General features: G+C 30.4%; 2 protein-coding genes across 3 annotated transcripts; one reads left to right on the forward strand and one right to left on the reverse strand.

The window, feature by feature from the left end:
- The first annotated feature begins 1506 nt into the window (after positions 1-1506).
- On the forward strand, positions 1507-4429 carry LOC108475447 (transcription factor bHLH153-like). 2 transcript variants are annotated; one of them, XM_017777415.2, is made up of 6 exons: positions 1507-1908; positions 2991-3094; positions 3235-3300; positions 3508-3573; positions 3772-3819; positions 3982-4429. In XM_017777415.2, exons 2-6 carry the CDS (start codon positions 3011-3013, stop codon positions 4132-4134), a joined length of 417 nt encoding a protein of 138 aa, XP_017632904.1. In that variant the 5' UTR covers positions 1507-1908; positions 2991-3010; the 3' UTR covers positions 4135-4429. The 2 variants fall into 2 exon arrangements, with proteins under 2 accessions (XP_017632904.1, XP_017632903.1); XM_017777414.2 differs by having other exon boundaries at positions 1509-1908; positions 2986-3094.
- A 491-nt stretch (positions 4430-4920) lies between these two features.
- On the reverse strand, positions 4921-14065 carry LOC108474424 (BAG-associated GRAM protein 1-like). Its single transcript, XM_017776335.2, has 18 exons — positions 13557-14065; positions 12358-12408; positions 12184-12281; positions 11022-11097; positions 10023-10151; positions 9880-9923; positions 9594-9717; positions 9337-9453; positions 9023-9052; positions 8772-8871; positions 7864-7970; positions 6691-6834; positions 6502-6606; positions 6267-6413; positions 6056-6109; positions 5843-5906; positions 5351-5412; positions 4921-5218 (listed from the first exon to the last, which is right to left on the reverse strand). Exons 1-18 carry the CDS (start codon positions 13749-13751, stop codon positions 5096-5098), a joined length of 1770 nt encoding a protein of 589 aa, XP_017631824.1. The 5' UTR covers positions 13752-14065; the 3' UTR covers positions 4921-5095.
- Positions 14066-17014: the final 2949 nt, after the last annotated feature.

The raw sequence follows: 17014 nt of genomic DNA on the forward strand, positions 1-17014 counted from the left end.
TAAAATTTTTACAATAAAATTAGAGTATATTTAGAAATAATAAAACAATTATCAACTATATAATATTATGTAAAATTGCAATACAAACTTTACAAAAATAATAAAATATACAATAGATAAATTTTAAAATTATAAATTAATTTTGATTAAATGTGTAATATTATACATAAAAATATAATTTGCTTCAATTTACATATGACATAAACAGATACTTATATTGATTTAATATAAAAATAAGTTGATTTTTTTTATAAATGCGTACAACTTTTTAAAATTAAATTAAAATTCACAAATTAAATTTCACACTAAATTAAAGTGTATGCATAATTTAAAGACTTTCCCGATATACAACTATCAAATTTGGATACAATATAAAAGTGACATAATTTATACAAAATTAATCATATAAATATATAATATGTTTAAATTATGCCAATCAGTATTCGGTTGAGAGACATCGTTTTGTCTTAAATCGATACCAAGTATTTATGGTTTTATTTTGATAAAAAATTTTAATATATTTTGATCATTTTGTTGTGTTCCGAGTTTAGTCTATTTTAGCCAATATAATCATGTACCGACCAATAACAATTAATACAAAGTTTTAATATTTTATTTTTATAATTATATTTAATAATAAAAATTTAATCATCTATTTTAAACTTAATTAATAATTTTAAATTTTATAGTTAGATACAAAAATATTTATATATATAATTAAGATATATTTATATATATAAATAGTAAATATTTAAAAATAGTAATATAATATAATATAATATAATTTAATTTAATTTAAAATTCACTTTTTTTGGTTTGCTAAAATAGGAAGAACCAAAGTACTGAGGAAAAGTACTGAATAGGCTTGGATTTATGAGGAAAACAGATGACTTCTTTTAAATATCAAAACCGTGTGGGTCCCACCCCATCTAATCTCTTTTGTGGACTTTTTTTGTAAACATTTTCCCCACTCTTCTCACTCAACTACTGAACCTCACGTCCCTTGAATAAGACAGCCACGTGTAAAATCTTGACAGAAGAGTGCGAGTTAGAGCGAATATTGTGGATACGGGAGAAAGTGATTTTCAAACTCACCCGTGTTTCCAAAACTACCCTCATTTTCAGACAACGATTTCCCGCCAAATTAGAAACACAACAGTATCCCTTTTTCGTGTAATTTTAATTTATTAGTTAAAATAAAATTAGAAAAATATAGCAATAAGTTAATGAAAACTGCCAAATTTGAAATAAATTCAATAAAAATATTTATTGGATGGAGAGATAAAAATGATATTTATTAAAATCTTATTTTTAAATGCTTAATTCGATTTTTAATGTGATTATCGAATATTATTTTAATAATTTTCATAAATTATAAGAAAGAAAATTAATTTGTTGGGCTCTTTAAATGGTTGGATATTAGCTGTCAAATATTAAGAAAGAACAAATCAATTCACATATTTTTCATTTTCTTTTTTTTTCTCATAATATTTATAAGTTATTGCTTTAAAAACCTTAAAAAAAAAAAAACCAAAGCCTTTCCCTTTCCATATAGATACTCTCTCAACTTCTTTGAGCCTTCATCTATTTTGGGGTTTAAGGAAAAAAAAAATTCTTCATTAAAGTTTTCAACTTCTTTCAATACTATAAAAAGTTTCAATATTTAACTAAAAAAAAAAGTTTGGTGTTTTTAATGCTATGGTGAAGAAAAACAAAAAAATTTGCCTTTTGGGCTTTGGGTTTTTGTTGAAAAACTGAATCATAAAGCCTTAATCTTTGGCTTTCACTTCAAAAAAAAAAAAAAGGTTTTTTTTTTTTTTTGCTTTCAAAGCTTCTCAATTTATAGTATAAAGAACTTTGAGATTTTGTGCTTTGAGTTGCTTTGCAAATGCAGGCTTTATGTTCTTGGTGAGTTGCTTTATCTCTTATTTGTATTTCCTATCATGGGTTTGTTTCATTACGTTATTATTTGGAATTAAATTGAAGGAACTAGAAGGATTAGAAATGCAAATTTGCATACTTGTTTTAGTAAAAAAGGGTCCTTGAAATTAAGTTTATTTTATATTATGTATATTAGACTGAAATTTGGAGCTTCATCCACCATCCAATTTGATTAATCAAGATGATAGTGTATATATATAGACTTATTCTTTTATTCCATGAAATATTTTAATTTAACTTAATTTTTGTCCTTTTTTTTCAATTTTTAATGTCTGTAGGTTGTTGTGTTGTTCATTGATTCTTGCAACAGGTTGTCTGTTTGTAAGGCTACAAATTAATATAATTAAATATGTTGATATTGTTTTTTTTTTTGGTTTTAAATTACGTTGTTGTGATTAAATTAATGTAAATGGATAATTATCTGCTAATTTCTTATACATAAATTGTTTGTATTTCCATGTTGATGCTTGTTTTGGTATATATTACTCGGATTTAAGTGTGAGTGTTGCATATGAGCATTCGGAAGTAGGGTTTATATTCTCGTTTTCATGTCCAAATATGACAAATATTGTCGGATAGGGGTGTCTGACACGAGTAAAGAGTCGAAACAATGTAGTTTCTTTGATTAAAATATATGTTCCATTGATGGTCAACTAATAATATCAACACGCATGGCCTTTTGCCATAATATATATATGTATGTATGTGTGTGTATATATATATATATATATATGCAATGTACAAGGCAAAAGGAACGTACACTATTTTTGAGCTTTGCTGGATTCTAATCTTTGGGTATTTTTTGTTTTTGCCTTTTAAGATTGTCCTTTTAGTTATTTTTGAGCTTTCATGTCGAATTAGTATCGTGCTTTTAGTTTTGAAGTCGAAAAGCGTTTGATTATTTGATATTATACTATTTGTAATGAATGTTTTGTGGTGTTTTTCGACGTTGATGAATAAAATCGGATTTGTGAGATAGCTAAGTTTGTTTGTCGTGTGTTATTATTTCGGTTGGGTGATTTTATTTTTCTTGTTTTTAACTAGTGAAGAAGTGATTGATATTGGAACGATGATGGAAAACAAACGGAGCCCTTTTTCTGTTGATCATACTGGGTTTACGTCTTTGGCATCGAAACGGCAGAAGGCCACAAAGGTTTTTAGTTCTGTCTGTTCTCAGTTTTATATATCTTCGGCATTCATTTTGTAGTTAGAAATATCGTGTGCTTGTGTTTATATATAATCTCTATGTATTTGTTACTGATATTAATCTTATTTTGCTGTTTCCGGGAATAGGAGAAAAAAGATCAGGTCAGTGAACGGATTGCCGCTCTGCAGCAACTTGTTTCGCCATACGGAAAGGTGCGTTGGCAATTAATTTGTTTACATTTATGGTGACTTCTGTCAGTTGTTTCTGGGGAAAATTGAGTCAGAAAGTTGAGTCTAATATTCTGAATCCACAAATAATCCGATTATTGATGCTATATTTGTTCCTTTTAGTGTTTATTAAGGCCTTTAATGGAGTTGTCAGTTTGCCATAACTGTGAAGTAATGTTTGGTTCGTTGCAGACGGATACAGCTTCCGTCCTACTCGAGGCAAAGGGATACATACGATTTCTTCACGAACAAGTTAAGGTCTGTTTTTCTTGCCTACGTTTACTTGTATTATCCGTTGTTCAATTATTTAGTTTTCTTGAAGGCCAATTTTCGAGTACTTATGATCGCTCATGTCATTGGAGATGTTTACGATATGCAGAAAACCGTTTTCCGTACAAATGGCAATTTTAGCTAAAAAAAAATCTCGGTTTTTCTGTTCTTTTCGGATGGTTTCAGGTGTTGAGTGCTCCGTATCTCCAAACCATGCCAACAAATAGTTTACAGGTTAGCATTAAATGGACTCCGTTACACACAGAGACATTAAAAATATGTAACACAGAGATATAAAAGTATCCGACACACTAGAGACATACAAGCTAGGGTCAGTGATAGTAGTTCGAAAGTTCCGATTTTGGATTCGATTTAAAATTTTCTTTCTCTTTCCAGGGTGATGATCAGTATAACTTGAGAAACCGAGGTTTATGCCTTGCGCCGATCTCGTGTACTGTAGGACTTGCTCGCAGCAATGGAGCCGATATTTGGGCTCCGATAAAGACCACATCTCCAAAATTTGACAAGGTTATCTCACAATTCAATTGAAGCTTTCATTTTCACAGCCAAACTTTGTGACATAGATAGGATGATGATGGTAGGCGGAATTGGTATAGTCTATGATATTTGAGAATTGTGTAATCGGAAATGGTATTGCACCGTCGTGACGGAGTTATAAACTTTTATAAAAGTTAGGAATTTTGGGGTGATTGTTTCAGATATCCTTGATTGCCTCATAGCTCCGGCGAACACATCTGTATTATTGGAAACTTGTGGGTTTCACATGTATATTGATGAAACATAATTAGTAGTTCAATTTTATGCACTTTTATTGTTTTACTAATTAGCAGCTCTGGGATCTCAACCCAATTTCTTACTCATCAATGTTACTGAAATTTTAAATTGCTCTTACATTGAATTTGAAATTTTTTTTTGTCTAAATTAATCTCTGAAATTTTTTGAAAATTTAAAATTTCAAATCTTAATGTGAAAGCAATTTCAAATAAATTCAAGTATGAAAACAATTACAAGGTATTATTATGTTAACCCTTTTTATAAAATTTAGTTCTATAATATTTTATAATAAGATTTATAGTATATATTAATTTAATTTTGCAAAATTAATATATTATAAAATATTATATAAAATTTCGAAATCAGACATATATATTAGTCTTGTTACCATCCCTAAAAACATAGAGTTTAAGCAGCATATTACATATCACATCCTAAGAAAAGAACACAATTTTGGTAACTTTTTTTCATTTACATATAAATTAAATAAGGAAGAAACAGTGTGTATATATTCACTGACAGTGAAAATTAAGGTTGACATTAGCCCACCATTATAGTTAAAACTGCATTACAAGAACCTTAAAGAAAAAGAAGGGTTAAGTTACATTATACACCCAAGGTCATTGCAAAAACCTTGGTACCTCTACATATAATTCTTACATTACTTGTATTAAAGAAAAAAGGAATTATACAATAAAATCAAAGAGTTTATTAGCTAGCTGATACCTTGTTGTGTAACTGGGGGTGAGGATGATGAGTTATTGGTCTCACCACCGGTTGTATGTGATTTGATATAAGAGCGGGCGACGTCTAACATCACCTCTACCTCTTTCTTGTACTGGATGGAAAGCCGGAAAATGGTTAAAATTTTGACCTTTAATGTTTAAGAGAATGATGAAAAAAAAAAGTTTTTGGAAGAATGGGATTCGTGATCGTGATCAGCAAAGAGCATAGTTCAAGATATACCAACCTCGTTGATAGCGCCTGATCTAATTTTCGATTGCATCACACACCATTTCTTGAAATGTGCACCTGCAAAAATTGAGACAATGCCGTCGATAAAATTCAGTGATGTTCAGATGGAAGAAAATGAAAAAAAAAGTGAAAACTAAGTTACTTTAATGGGAAAGGATGTGCTTTGGATGTTCTTTACTTTCACCATTGTCTGTCGCATTAGCCAACTAAATTTCATATCGGTATAAATTGAAAGACAGTCTTCGAAAAAGAGTTCGACTAGGAGAAGAGCTAATGCTGCCGGAAATATTTGTCAAGAGATGTATCCAAGGGGACACCCTAGAAGCTAGAACTTAAGACTGATCTGGAAGTCTCGGTTTGAACCCTTCGCAATGACGGGTGGATTTTGCAGGATGGGAGAGGGCTACCCTATTGTGTGGTGCAAGGACCAATGGATCTTTGTATTAGAAAACGTTTTCAAGAGATGAAAAGCCAACAGAAAACCTACCCACTCTGACATCTAGAATGGACGAATTTTCGCCATTGGTCTCCACACACCATCTGCAATGTACCTGGTACAGCACATAAATAAAACGATGTCCAATACATCTGGTAATTACAAAAGCGGGACATAAAAATCATAAGCAAATTGCTCTTCCTAGAAGTTCGAACTTAGAACTGCCACCGGAACTGAAAACATAAATATCCAGCTAATACTTACCTCGAAGTAGCTGCCGAATGGAACATCGTGTGCCTGTTGTACAGTTTCAAAAACCTACAAGAAGAGACAAAATTGACTAAATTCAATTAAATGAAACAAACATAAAACCAACATAAAAAATAGGCCAAAGTATCACAGGAAATGAATTTTTAACTGAGAGACTGAGATCATTAAATAAGAATTGACGGAATGAATAAGAACGAAATCATACAAGCTTTTTCTTATCGGGTGATAAAATGGAATGCTGGTACTCTGTCATGGCAGTGTCTGGAGGACACATGGGACTGTTACAAATGGTTCTGAATGTTATCTCTCTCACTAGGCCGTCATATTCATCAGCAGGGTGCCACTGTCCCATCTGAAAATAACAGAGGAGAGTTGGTACAAACTTTCAAGACATTTTCAATAGAATAAGCATGGGGAACTACTAAATGATCTTAGCTTACCGAAAGATTTGTATCCTTCCGTACTGCACGATACTCATTAGTAAAACTAGAGTCATCACTTAATAACAAATTATAAAACTGCTCTGCAGTGCACGGAAATACATCCTGCAAGAAACATTCAAGAATCATAAAAATACAAATTCACAACATAATAAAACCGGAAAAGGCTGGAAACTATAAGATGCATACATTGTAGATACCAACAAGAACTTCTTCTTTGATAAAAGCTTGTGATTTTTCAGGTTTAGATGCATTATCTTTGGGAGCCGTAGCTTGCCTTCTACTACCTCTAATAGAGCTGCTGTGTGCACGCAATGCTGATTCTGCTATTTCCTACATACGGACAAAATAAATCAAATAAAAATTCCCCAAATCAATTTAAAAGGACAAAATTTACACATAAATACAAGCAAGGATATTTGAAACAAAGGCATTATTATAAATCAAATGGTCTCAGTTTTGTCCTACCAGTATATGCATCACTGACAATTATCTACACAACATTTTATATTTGCTAAGCTAAATAATGAAATACCTTGAAGAAATTGCTACACCTATATAGGTATGCCCTACAAAAAGGATCTTTCCGTGTAGCGCTCCAATAATCATTACAATAAACTAATTCAACCAAAAAATAATCAGTTAAAAATATATTTTTTTGAAAGTTCAGCAATCTCTAAGTTACTTGGAAGTTCAAACCTTCACATAGTTTTAGTTTATATCCATACATCATTTCTCTAGCTTTTACTTTAAACATAAATTTGTTACCACAAAAGCAAATAGCAATAGCAACAACAAATAAGCTTTCATTATATTTGAGTTCACAGACAAATGTATTCACCCATCACATTCTCATTGGTCCAACCATATCACTTCCTATTCCAGACTCCTGAGTAGTTGAAATACATCATTGAGCACCTCACAGGTTCAAAGAGTGCCCCCGAAAAACTATACTTCATCATTTAGAAAAGGAAATCTTATACAATTCAGCTTTCACAATCTTTCCATCCACTTATTCCCAATATGTTCTTGCTTCTTTACATTTTTAATCCAACTCAATGTATAATCCAACATTTTCCTACTACTTGGCCAAGAAATAACTATTTACTGCACTAACATTTTCCAATATCCTGTCATCTTTACCAGCTCCCAGACAATGTCAACAAGATTCTAGCAAAATTAATACTAAATGGAAAGTAAATACCCCTTCTTTGGCAGTAAGAAAAGCTTTCAGCTACCAAATTTTGCTGTTTCTATGGATGTGAAGAAAACTAATTCCTCTGATCATATCAAAATAATAATAATCAAGACTACAGTTCAACAAAAGTTAATTCACAAATCATAGAGCAAAGGCAAGAAAACCTTCTTTTCAGCTTCCAACATTGTATGGTAGTTCTTTGATGCGCGCTGTAATGCTCTTAATGCATGGTTCCGGTTCCAAAATGATGCAAATTTATACCTGACTCTACCTGAAATAGACAAAGGAAAAATTATAAACACTCTTTTACTGGTTTCATGCTAAGACCAGGCTCTCACTCTTGTAAAGTGAACTAACTCTTCCCAATTAATAATAGAGATCTTTAAAGGAAAGATCTCTGAATGCATAACTGAATGGAGCAAGCAAAAGGCGCTAGCGTGTAAGACACAAACCCGTACAAATGACCATAAGTGAGCATAATTTTAAATGATAAAGAAGAGTGATTATTCAGAATATGAAATCATTGGATTGCTAGAGAATAGTATATCTATCATGCTATGCACAAGTGAAACATGTCTTGATGCTTCCCTCTACTCCTCTTCTGTTCAACAAATACATTCTTGTTTCCACAGTCAAAAAACCTTTCAGCCCATTAACTAAGGAGAAACACGTATGAAACAAATAAACACCTATGAATAAGCCATAATAATTTTCCCTCCATGAACTATTTTTTGAGCTCAATTATGCATAAAACTTTAATGCAGTGCAATCTAAAAGTAGGGAGAGCCAACATGAAAAATGAAATCAGCTAAATGCCAGTACATTGGCCAAAATTTATCCCCATAAAGCAGCCAAAAACCTCACATTTTGTAAACTCAAGCAGGCATCAATAAATCACACCAAACTAGGAAAAGAAAAAAAATTAAAGAATAATTGTCAACAATGATCTTCATGTCATGTTGATGGAGAAAAATAAAATCACTGAGGTACAATCCTCTTTTAGTTCAAGATATTAAAAAATATAAATCCCACCAGCCTCCAAGAATTTAGTAAAAAGAATATAGTTGCTAACCATCAGAGCTCCCCAATGGAGGTACACCATGCCCACCAGCACCCATGCGAAGAATAATTGTTATTGCAGGATTAATGAATGCATGCTGACTTCTACGAATCTGCATAAACCAAATGAAAATTATAAGCATAAACAAATTAAAAAAAATAATCTCCACCATGGTCAAGTCAATTCATGTAACATTTATAAAATAATTTTTTTTAATATCACAGAACTAACTTTAACTAACTTATCAGAAGAACAAAGTTTACCTCATCTATATCCCCAAATGGTATCACCACCTGTCATGTAAAAAAAGGATTGTTAAGATTTGAAACACTGAACATCTCTTTTCGGTTTATAATGCCATAGAAGGTGTCAAATCTATTTCTTTTACTATCTTTATATAGTTCAATTGTTTTTGCCTTTAGAAAAGGAAGATGGGGAGATTTTAATGTGAAAGTTTACATGTCTCTGGATTCTACTGTAGGTAAAATTGCCATTAATTCAGCATATATTTTGACAGGGTTACTGAAATTCAACAGGCTAAACCTTGGTAAATTATTAACCAAAATTACAACCTAACCTTCATTTGTTTTGAGAACACATTAGAATGGAAACAAATGTGCCATGCAGAGACATACATACGACCATGGTACAAGAATGATCTCTCAAGTGCACATGAGTAACTATGCTCCACAACCTGAAAGAAAATGCCTGTTAGATAACCCAAGGCCTGAAGTGATTAAAAGGGATTACCTAGAACTCCTATTTGTTAGTACAACCATATCATGCCCAATTTATTTATAAATAAAACTTACAAATACAATCTAAGAAACTTGCCTCATCTGGAAGGAGCTTAAATATTGTTTGTAAAGGCCCTGGCTTTTGATGAACCACAGTAGGTCCTTGTTTATCTGAAGAAATCCTTCTTCGAGTATTAGCTCCAGCATATCCATTCATACCCCTGTTAGTAAAAGCTCTCCAGTTATTCAATGACATATTGAGAGAATAAAAATAATTCCACCAGTATTTATCATTATGTGCGGCCAACATAGAACAAGCAGCTTAACACAAATATTTCATTTTAAGATGTGTTTATATATATACTGAAAGATGAATAATATACCTGGAATTCACGGGGAGTTTTATAGTTTTGATATGTAGACAGACCTGAAAAGCAGTGAAGCCTTATATGATAATTACAAGAAGAAAGATTGTACAGGAGCCAGAAGAAAATGATAAATATGAAACTTGGGAATAAAATATAACCTGTCCAGATGTGCTATCTAAGGTATGCCATACTGCATTACTTTGACCTTCAGTGTCAACCGGAATTGTAACTGAACCAAGAACAGCACTCTTCCAAATTATATCCCAGTCATATATTGTCACATTTATCTGCATGAGTAAGAAGGATTCTATTAGACAAACCATGCCACACAAGAAAATAAAAACTGTTAACACAAGTGTCTCCATTTATTTTTCTCTTCCACATACATCCTTAATTGAATTACACTATCTCACTTCTCTTTTTTTCAATAATTATGCAAGTCAGTATTCAAATTATTGCAAATAAAATTCCTTTTGATGACAATGCCAAGAATCAGGAGAGGAATACTGACAGTTATATTATTAGGAACATTCTGGTTACATGACTTTGGAAAGCAAAGATATAATCACAATTTGCAGCAGCAACTTTGTAGAAGCAACAAAATGTAAAATTTGTACAGCCAAGGATCAAAGTATAAGTCCAATTGAAAATAAAGCCTTGATGCTTAAAGAATTTTGAACAATTTATTCTAAAGCATGGTTGATATTCATTATATAAAAGCCCCGTACAGAAAATATAAAGGTTAAAAGGCATTACACATAGAGAAAGACACAAAAAAAGTGTTTCTCATCACTAGTTTGAGACTAAGCAAGGGAACACCCACATAAAATGAACATCAAAGAATCTAAAGGATGAAAAGTACATTTTCTTAACAAAAACCTTTCTCTCTAAAACTTGGAAGAAAAATCATTCAAACCATCATAAATATATAGGTTGAAACCATAGTTCAAAAGCTGCTATGCATCTGGTAGTCCAAGAGAACTCTCAGTTTACCTCAGGAATGACAAAATATACATCAAAGCAGGAAGAATACTATAATGCTGCTCCGGATTACAAAATTGGATCCACAGGGTGTATATACCATAATGTTCCTAGAAGAAGCAAAATGGAAAATCTCCAAATACAAGTCTAAAATGAGAATAAATTATGTTGTAAACCTGTACGGGAAGCTCATCTACAGAGAAATCGAACTCCTCTCCCCACATGGGGTTTCTTGAACCAGGAACCATCGAACTGCAACAGCAAGACAATTAAATTCTTAGGTATGTGACAAAATGGAGATATTGTACATCTATCATGAAAACTTTAAAAAAAAGGACTCATGGATGTATCATATATATGGAACCATATTGTACTATACTACCAATATCATAATCCCTGAGACCAACGGGTAAACACGAAACAACACCATCCTTTATACATCAGTACTTAACTCTTTCACTAGTTTTACGTCATAAGCATTTTCTTTGTTATTAAGCCTGGAAATATCAGAGGGATTTTCATTAACCGCGGTTGAAATTTCATCAACTCAACATGAACCAGGAAAATAATGTACACATGTATAATGCAGAATTTGTTCCCAAATGCGAACTATTGTTAAGCACTAAAGTCCATTTTCATTTTTGTTTGAAGATCAGTTGTTTTGTTTATTTAGAACTATTATATATGCTTTTTAAGAGCTCCTATAGTAGCAATAATGTCAGTCTACAAGAAAAAATGCCATGGAATATCATTTGGCAAAAAACCTACACTCTTATAGTCTTATTCATAACCTACTAAACAGAAAAAATCCATATAAACACTACAAACATAAAAGCACTGCAACTTGAAAGAATGATCATGAAGCCATATGATATAAGTGTTTAAAGACCCCCAGAACAGTAATTGCCCATTTGCCCTTTTAGTTTTAACAATAACCTCAAATACCATAGACAGTTTTCCCTCAAAGAACCAAAAATGCAACTATAGACCTAAAATCGTGAACAAACAACAATGTTGAAAGGAGAACTTAACAAATAAGTTCAAAAGTCCTCACGAACAGGTAACTACTAAGGAGCAAACATAAAAGTACTAAAGACAAAATAAACCAAAAACCAAAGTACAAGGTGACATGGTAATAACTAATAATATGATAAGGACAAAAAGAAAGGTAATGCTCCCTTCCCCCGCAAGTGCTTCTCATGCATGCCACTTATATTGCTTATTTGTAATCATAAAAAAACTTAATCTCAGATAACCAGTAGTGCTAAAATAGCTTGAATTCATCAACCTTCAGAAACTTGTAATGAAAAAAGAAAAGAAAATACATAAACATCTAACCTGAATCTCTTTTCAGAACCACAAGTAATGATAGCATAAGGATCTGAAGTGCCATTCAAGTTAGCACCAATAAGATTCTTAGCTGCCAGCAATTCCACCTTAAAAACAGAGCAGAAGCAATCTCATTTTGGGTTCGGAACAAGTTGCATCACATGAAATAAATTCCCAAAGTACCTTGATTAGATATCGAGAATTAGTTTGGACATCTCCTTTCAACTGGACTATCTACAAAATAAGTGCACAACTGCATGTCAAAGAAGTGAAAAATTACTCCATGAAAAGAGCGCATGCTCCATTTTGTACTGCAATAAAATAAGATTGACAATATTCATGTTTTCAGAGATGGGATTGAGTACTATAACAGCTTTAGCAATGCATTTAACACACACACATGTACACAGAAAGTATCAGATAAACCATGTAATACTAAAGCATAGAGACTGTTTTGCCCTCCATCAAAGGAAATCCCAACTTGTGGAAGTTCTATCAAAAGATGAAGTCAACCAAACTTTCAGCCAAACTTGCTTAGAGAAGTCACATGCAAAAACAAGTGACCCCTACTCTTCTTCGGTATTGCACAGAGACAGGTAGTGAACTGTAAATATGGCTAACCAAGTAATGGAGGAGAATTCTGACACAGATAGAAAAGACTATCAATTGACAGTGACAGACATCGATACTTCATGTGAATTTTACCAGCAATAATTAATAGACAACACAGAAGAAACTAAGTAAGTTATACATCACACTGGACATATGTACTCTACTGAAGATCATATTGCCTACAAAAGTCTATAAAATTCTATATAAATAGGAATAAGACTAAAAAGAAAACTCAAATCAAAATTCACAGAAAAAGAACCTTTTTAAACTGAAAACAAGTTACACATATATTATCCATTAATAAAGAAAAAAATTGCTACAAAAATTATCATCAAATAAGAAACATGAATTGAACTTGTGTTAGACTCATCAGTTAAAGAAACCAATAGCATGAAGGGCTTAAAACTTACACTGACATATTTTAACGAAAGAAAGAAAGGAAGCAAGTTCAATTCTTATTAATGAAGAAAACAAAATTCACAAAACTTTACTGAAAACTAAAACTAACAAAATTAAGAAATAAGTAACTAAATTGACGTTGACTAACTGCCATTGGTAACCAAAATAAAAACACTTAAAAACTTACCCTTAAAAATAGAGATATAATTGTTAATAAATGAAGAAAAAATTAAACCCAAAAAGAAAAAGCTCGGATTTTCCTACATTCAATGTCATCATCTACATCAAAACATAATTCATAGAAAATAGAATTCACAAAAACAAAACCTTCAAAGAAAATACTTCTTTCTTTAAAAAGTCAAAGAATTGACCTTCTCTTTATCGTCAAGAATTCCTTCAGCAGAACTCTCCGAAACCTGCGATCGATCACCGCCGTCACCATCTTTGCCTTGTAATGCAAAAAACCAATAAGAAACGATCACGAACACCGACGCCGCGACCGCCACTTTGACCTCCCACCACGACGGCACCAAATAATCAACCACCACCGCCGTTTCAATCATCATAAAAATATTTGATCCCTAAAAAAAATTTCCTCTTTGCTAATTTTTTCAGTAATCACTATTACAAAACTAAATTAAAAACACTTTATTCAACATTTTGATTAAAATTTAAAAGGGTTTAATATTAGGGTTCTTTGATTTGTAATTTTGTTAAAAAGAAAAAAATTTAAAGAGTCAAAGATGGAGACTTTTGGACTTGGCCTTTAACTGGAAAAAATTATGGTTATTGGATATTTTTAGTGACGGAATTGCACTTCCGTTCTTTCTATAATTAAAGTGAGTTTGTGCATGTTTATTTTGTGGTTTTGATAAAATTGAGGGGTAATTTGGTGCCGCGAATTTAAAAGTTGTAAAGCTTTGAAAAGCAGCCTTCGCATGTAATGAAAGAAAGAGACTAAAAGAGATAATAGTTTACTTTGATTAATGGGTTGTTTATCCAAAAAAACAATAATAAATAAAACTATAAATTTAGTCCTTACTGTTTATCTTTTTATCATTTTGGTCCTAATTCTTTTTTTTTTAAATCACTTTGGCCCTGAATGTTTTAGATTTAGTCATTTTTTTTTGGATCAACCAATTCAGTAAACTGTTAAAATTTTAATTGCACTGACTTGATAACTTATGTGATGATTTTCGTGTATTTCATAAAAATTTAAAAAAAACATAGAAATTTAAAATTTCATATTCTTAAGAATCTTTAGAATTTTAATAGTTCAATGATTTTTTCATCTCAAGACAACAAATTAACTAAATTTGAAAGATTGAGGATCATAATTAAAAAAAATTACCGATAACTAAAATTTTAAAAAATTATTAATTGACCCTCTATTGAACTAAATTCTGCCACCGACCGATTAACTGAATTAGACCAGTTCGATTGATTAATTCGGTTTTAACCAATGAACACCCCGACTCACGACTTATTTTTAATTTCACTAACAAATAAGTCCTATTTCATTTTTTTTGTTTATTTTGTTACATGAATTTGACAATTAGATTCATTTTAATCTCTAAATTTGGATTCCATTAAAATTTTATGACGTGAAAATTTGATATCGTATCACATCATCACCTAAATTTAAAAAAAAAATCAAAATAACTCATTATAAAACTTTTACATTTGCCAAATTTTGGGACCAAAATAGTCTTAGTTACACCAAAGTAGACAAAAAAGAAATCTAAGTATCAAAATTGACCTAGTTATCAAGTTTAAGGACTAAAAGTTAAATTAACCCAATGAAAATCAAACGGTGGACAATTTTAGGAATCTTATTTGTTTTATTTATACAATATAAAGAAAAATACAAATTATGGGTAAATTCTAGAATCTTGTCACGTTTTATGTGTGTATTTATTTGTTTTATTAAAATTTTAAACATTGAAGTTAATTTTAAAATTTTTATGAATTTTTATAATTTTGAATATTTTAAATATTTGTATATTTTTAAAATTAGTTATTGATGTGATATATAAGATAAATAGTGTCATATCAATCAAGTATAAGTGGATTGCTATGCGGGTTATCATTATGACTTTTTGTCAAAAGTGATACTTGGACTAACAATTTATTAAAATATTATTACGAGATATTATCTTTTAAGAATATATTATATATTTTTCTATTTAGGAATATATTATACTCTTGAGGTTTATCAATCAAATTAAAAACCTATTCTTGTCACAAATATACTTTATTTTACCAAAATACGATACCAACCAATATGACCATGACATGTGGCATGTTTTTATTGTCTGTTGTACACTTATTAAGTAAAATGAAATAAAATTGATAGTTTAAGTATTATTTTTATCAAAAAATTTAAATACCTAAATGAGAAAAACTATAATCTAAAACCAGTTATAATTAAAACTTAATGTAAAATCTTGATTGGACTAATGAACTATTTGATTTGAATATTAATATATAAATTTAGTTCGATTAATAATATAAGTCATTTGAGATCGGGCTCGATTTAATAATTAAATTTGAATTAATATTTGACTATTTTCCCTAATATAGAAGTGTTCAAAATTGGGTATGATTTTGTTCCACAAAACTATGAATTGTCAATGCATGTATAAACTTTTCAATGATTCTAATGTGAGAAAAAATAAAAAGTCTACATTCGAATAGAAAGACCTATTCTTTGTTTCTAATTTGGTTCCTTTGCTTCTTCAAACCTAAGCTTTGAAAATGTTTGCCATTGTTAAAAGAAGATAGAATAGACTTTAAATTGATTTGAAGTTGTTATAAATTAGAAAATTAAGAAATTTTATTTTGAACTTGTTAGGATCGACCCGATTAAGCAACGAACAAGAAAAATAGTAAAATAAATTAAGAAATTGAACACACAAATTTAACGTAAAAAAACCCTTCAAAAGAGGATAAAAAACCACGGGCAAAGATAATTTAACTATAATAGCAAAAGAACAAATAGTATAAAAGATGAAGATAAAGACTAAACCCCGAAAACCCGAAAATAAAAAACCCTAAAAACGTAAACACAAAATTCTCTAAACTCATAGGTCAAATAATAATAAAATAATCTAAATTAATCAGTGTTTGATTAAAACAAATAAATAGAGTTTAACTGAAAGATTATTTTTCAAATTTGACCGAAAATAGGAGTCATATTTAACAGAACTTGTTAAAAATTTTAATTTAGTTTTTATATTTTTATATTAATTTCGAAATTTGATAATTTTTTAATTTAATCCATGAATTTGGGTTATGTGAAAATGTGATGACGTGACACTATAAAATTGTGTCATGTAATCATTTATAAATTTTAAAAAATTATATAAAGCCTAATAAAAATCAAAATGATGATGTAGTACAATCTTAAAATGGCATATCATCATATTTTAACAAAATCTAATTTTATGAACTAAATTAAAAAAAAATCAAATTTTAAAACTACCGTCGATAAAAAAATGTTTAAGAACCAAGGTGATTAAATTTGTCAAGTTCAAGTCTGAGGACTAAATTGCTTTATCCCATTTTTTACTATATATTTACATGCTAAATAAAATTAGATTGGTCCTTCAATATATTATCTAAAACCTTTTTTAGAACAAAAATATGAAATGAGCAGAGTTTAAACCCTTGTTGGCATATTAAAATTTAATGGCGAATCCAAGGGTTAGCAGCTCCGACCTCCTAAAATGATTTTTCTTTTATTTAGGTTGTTTATAGTTTATAAAATTTTAAATTAGTAATGATAAAATTGTACTTTACCCTTCAAAAGTGATAAAAAATTGACTTA

Source organism: Gossypium arboreum, chromosome 3 (assembly GCF_025698485.1).
Source record: "Gossypium arboreum isolate Shixiya-1 chromosome 3, ASM2569848v2, whole genome shotgun sequence".
Lineage (NCBI taxonomy): Eukaryota > Viridiplantae > Streptophyta > Magnoliopsida > Malvales > Malvaceae > Gossypium > Gossypium arboreum.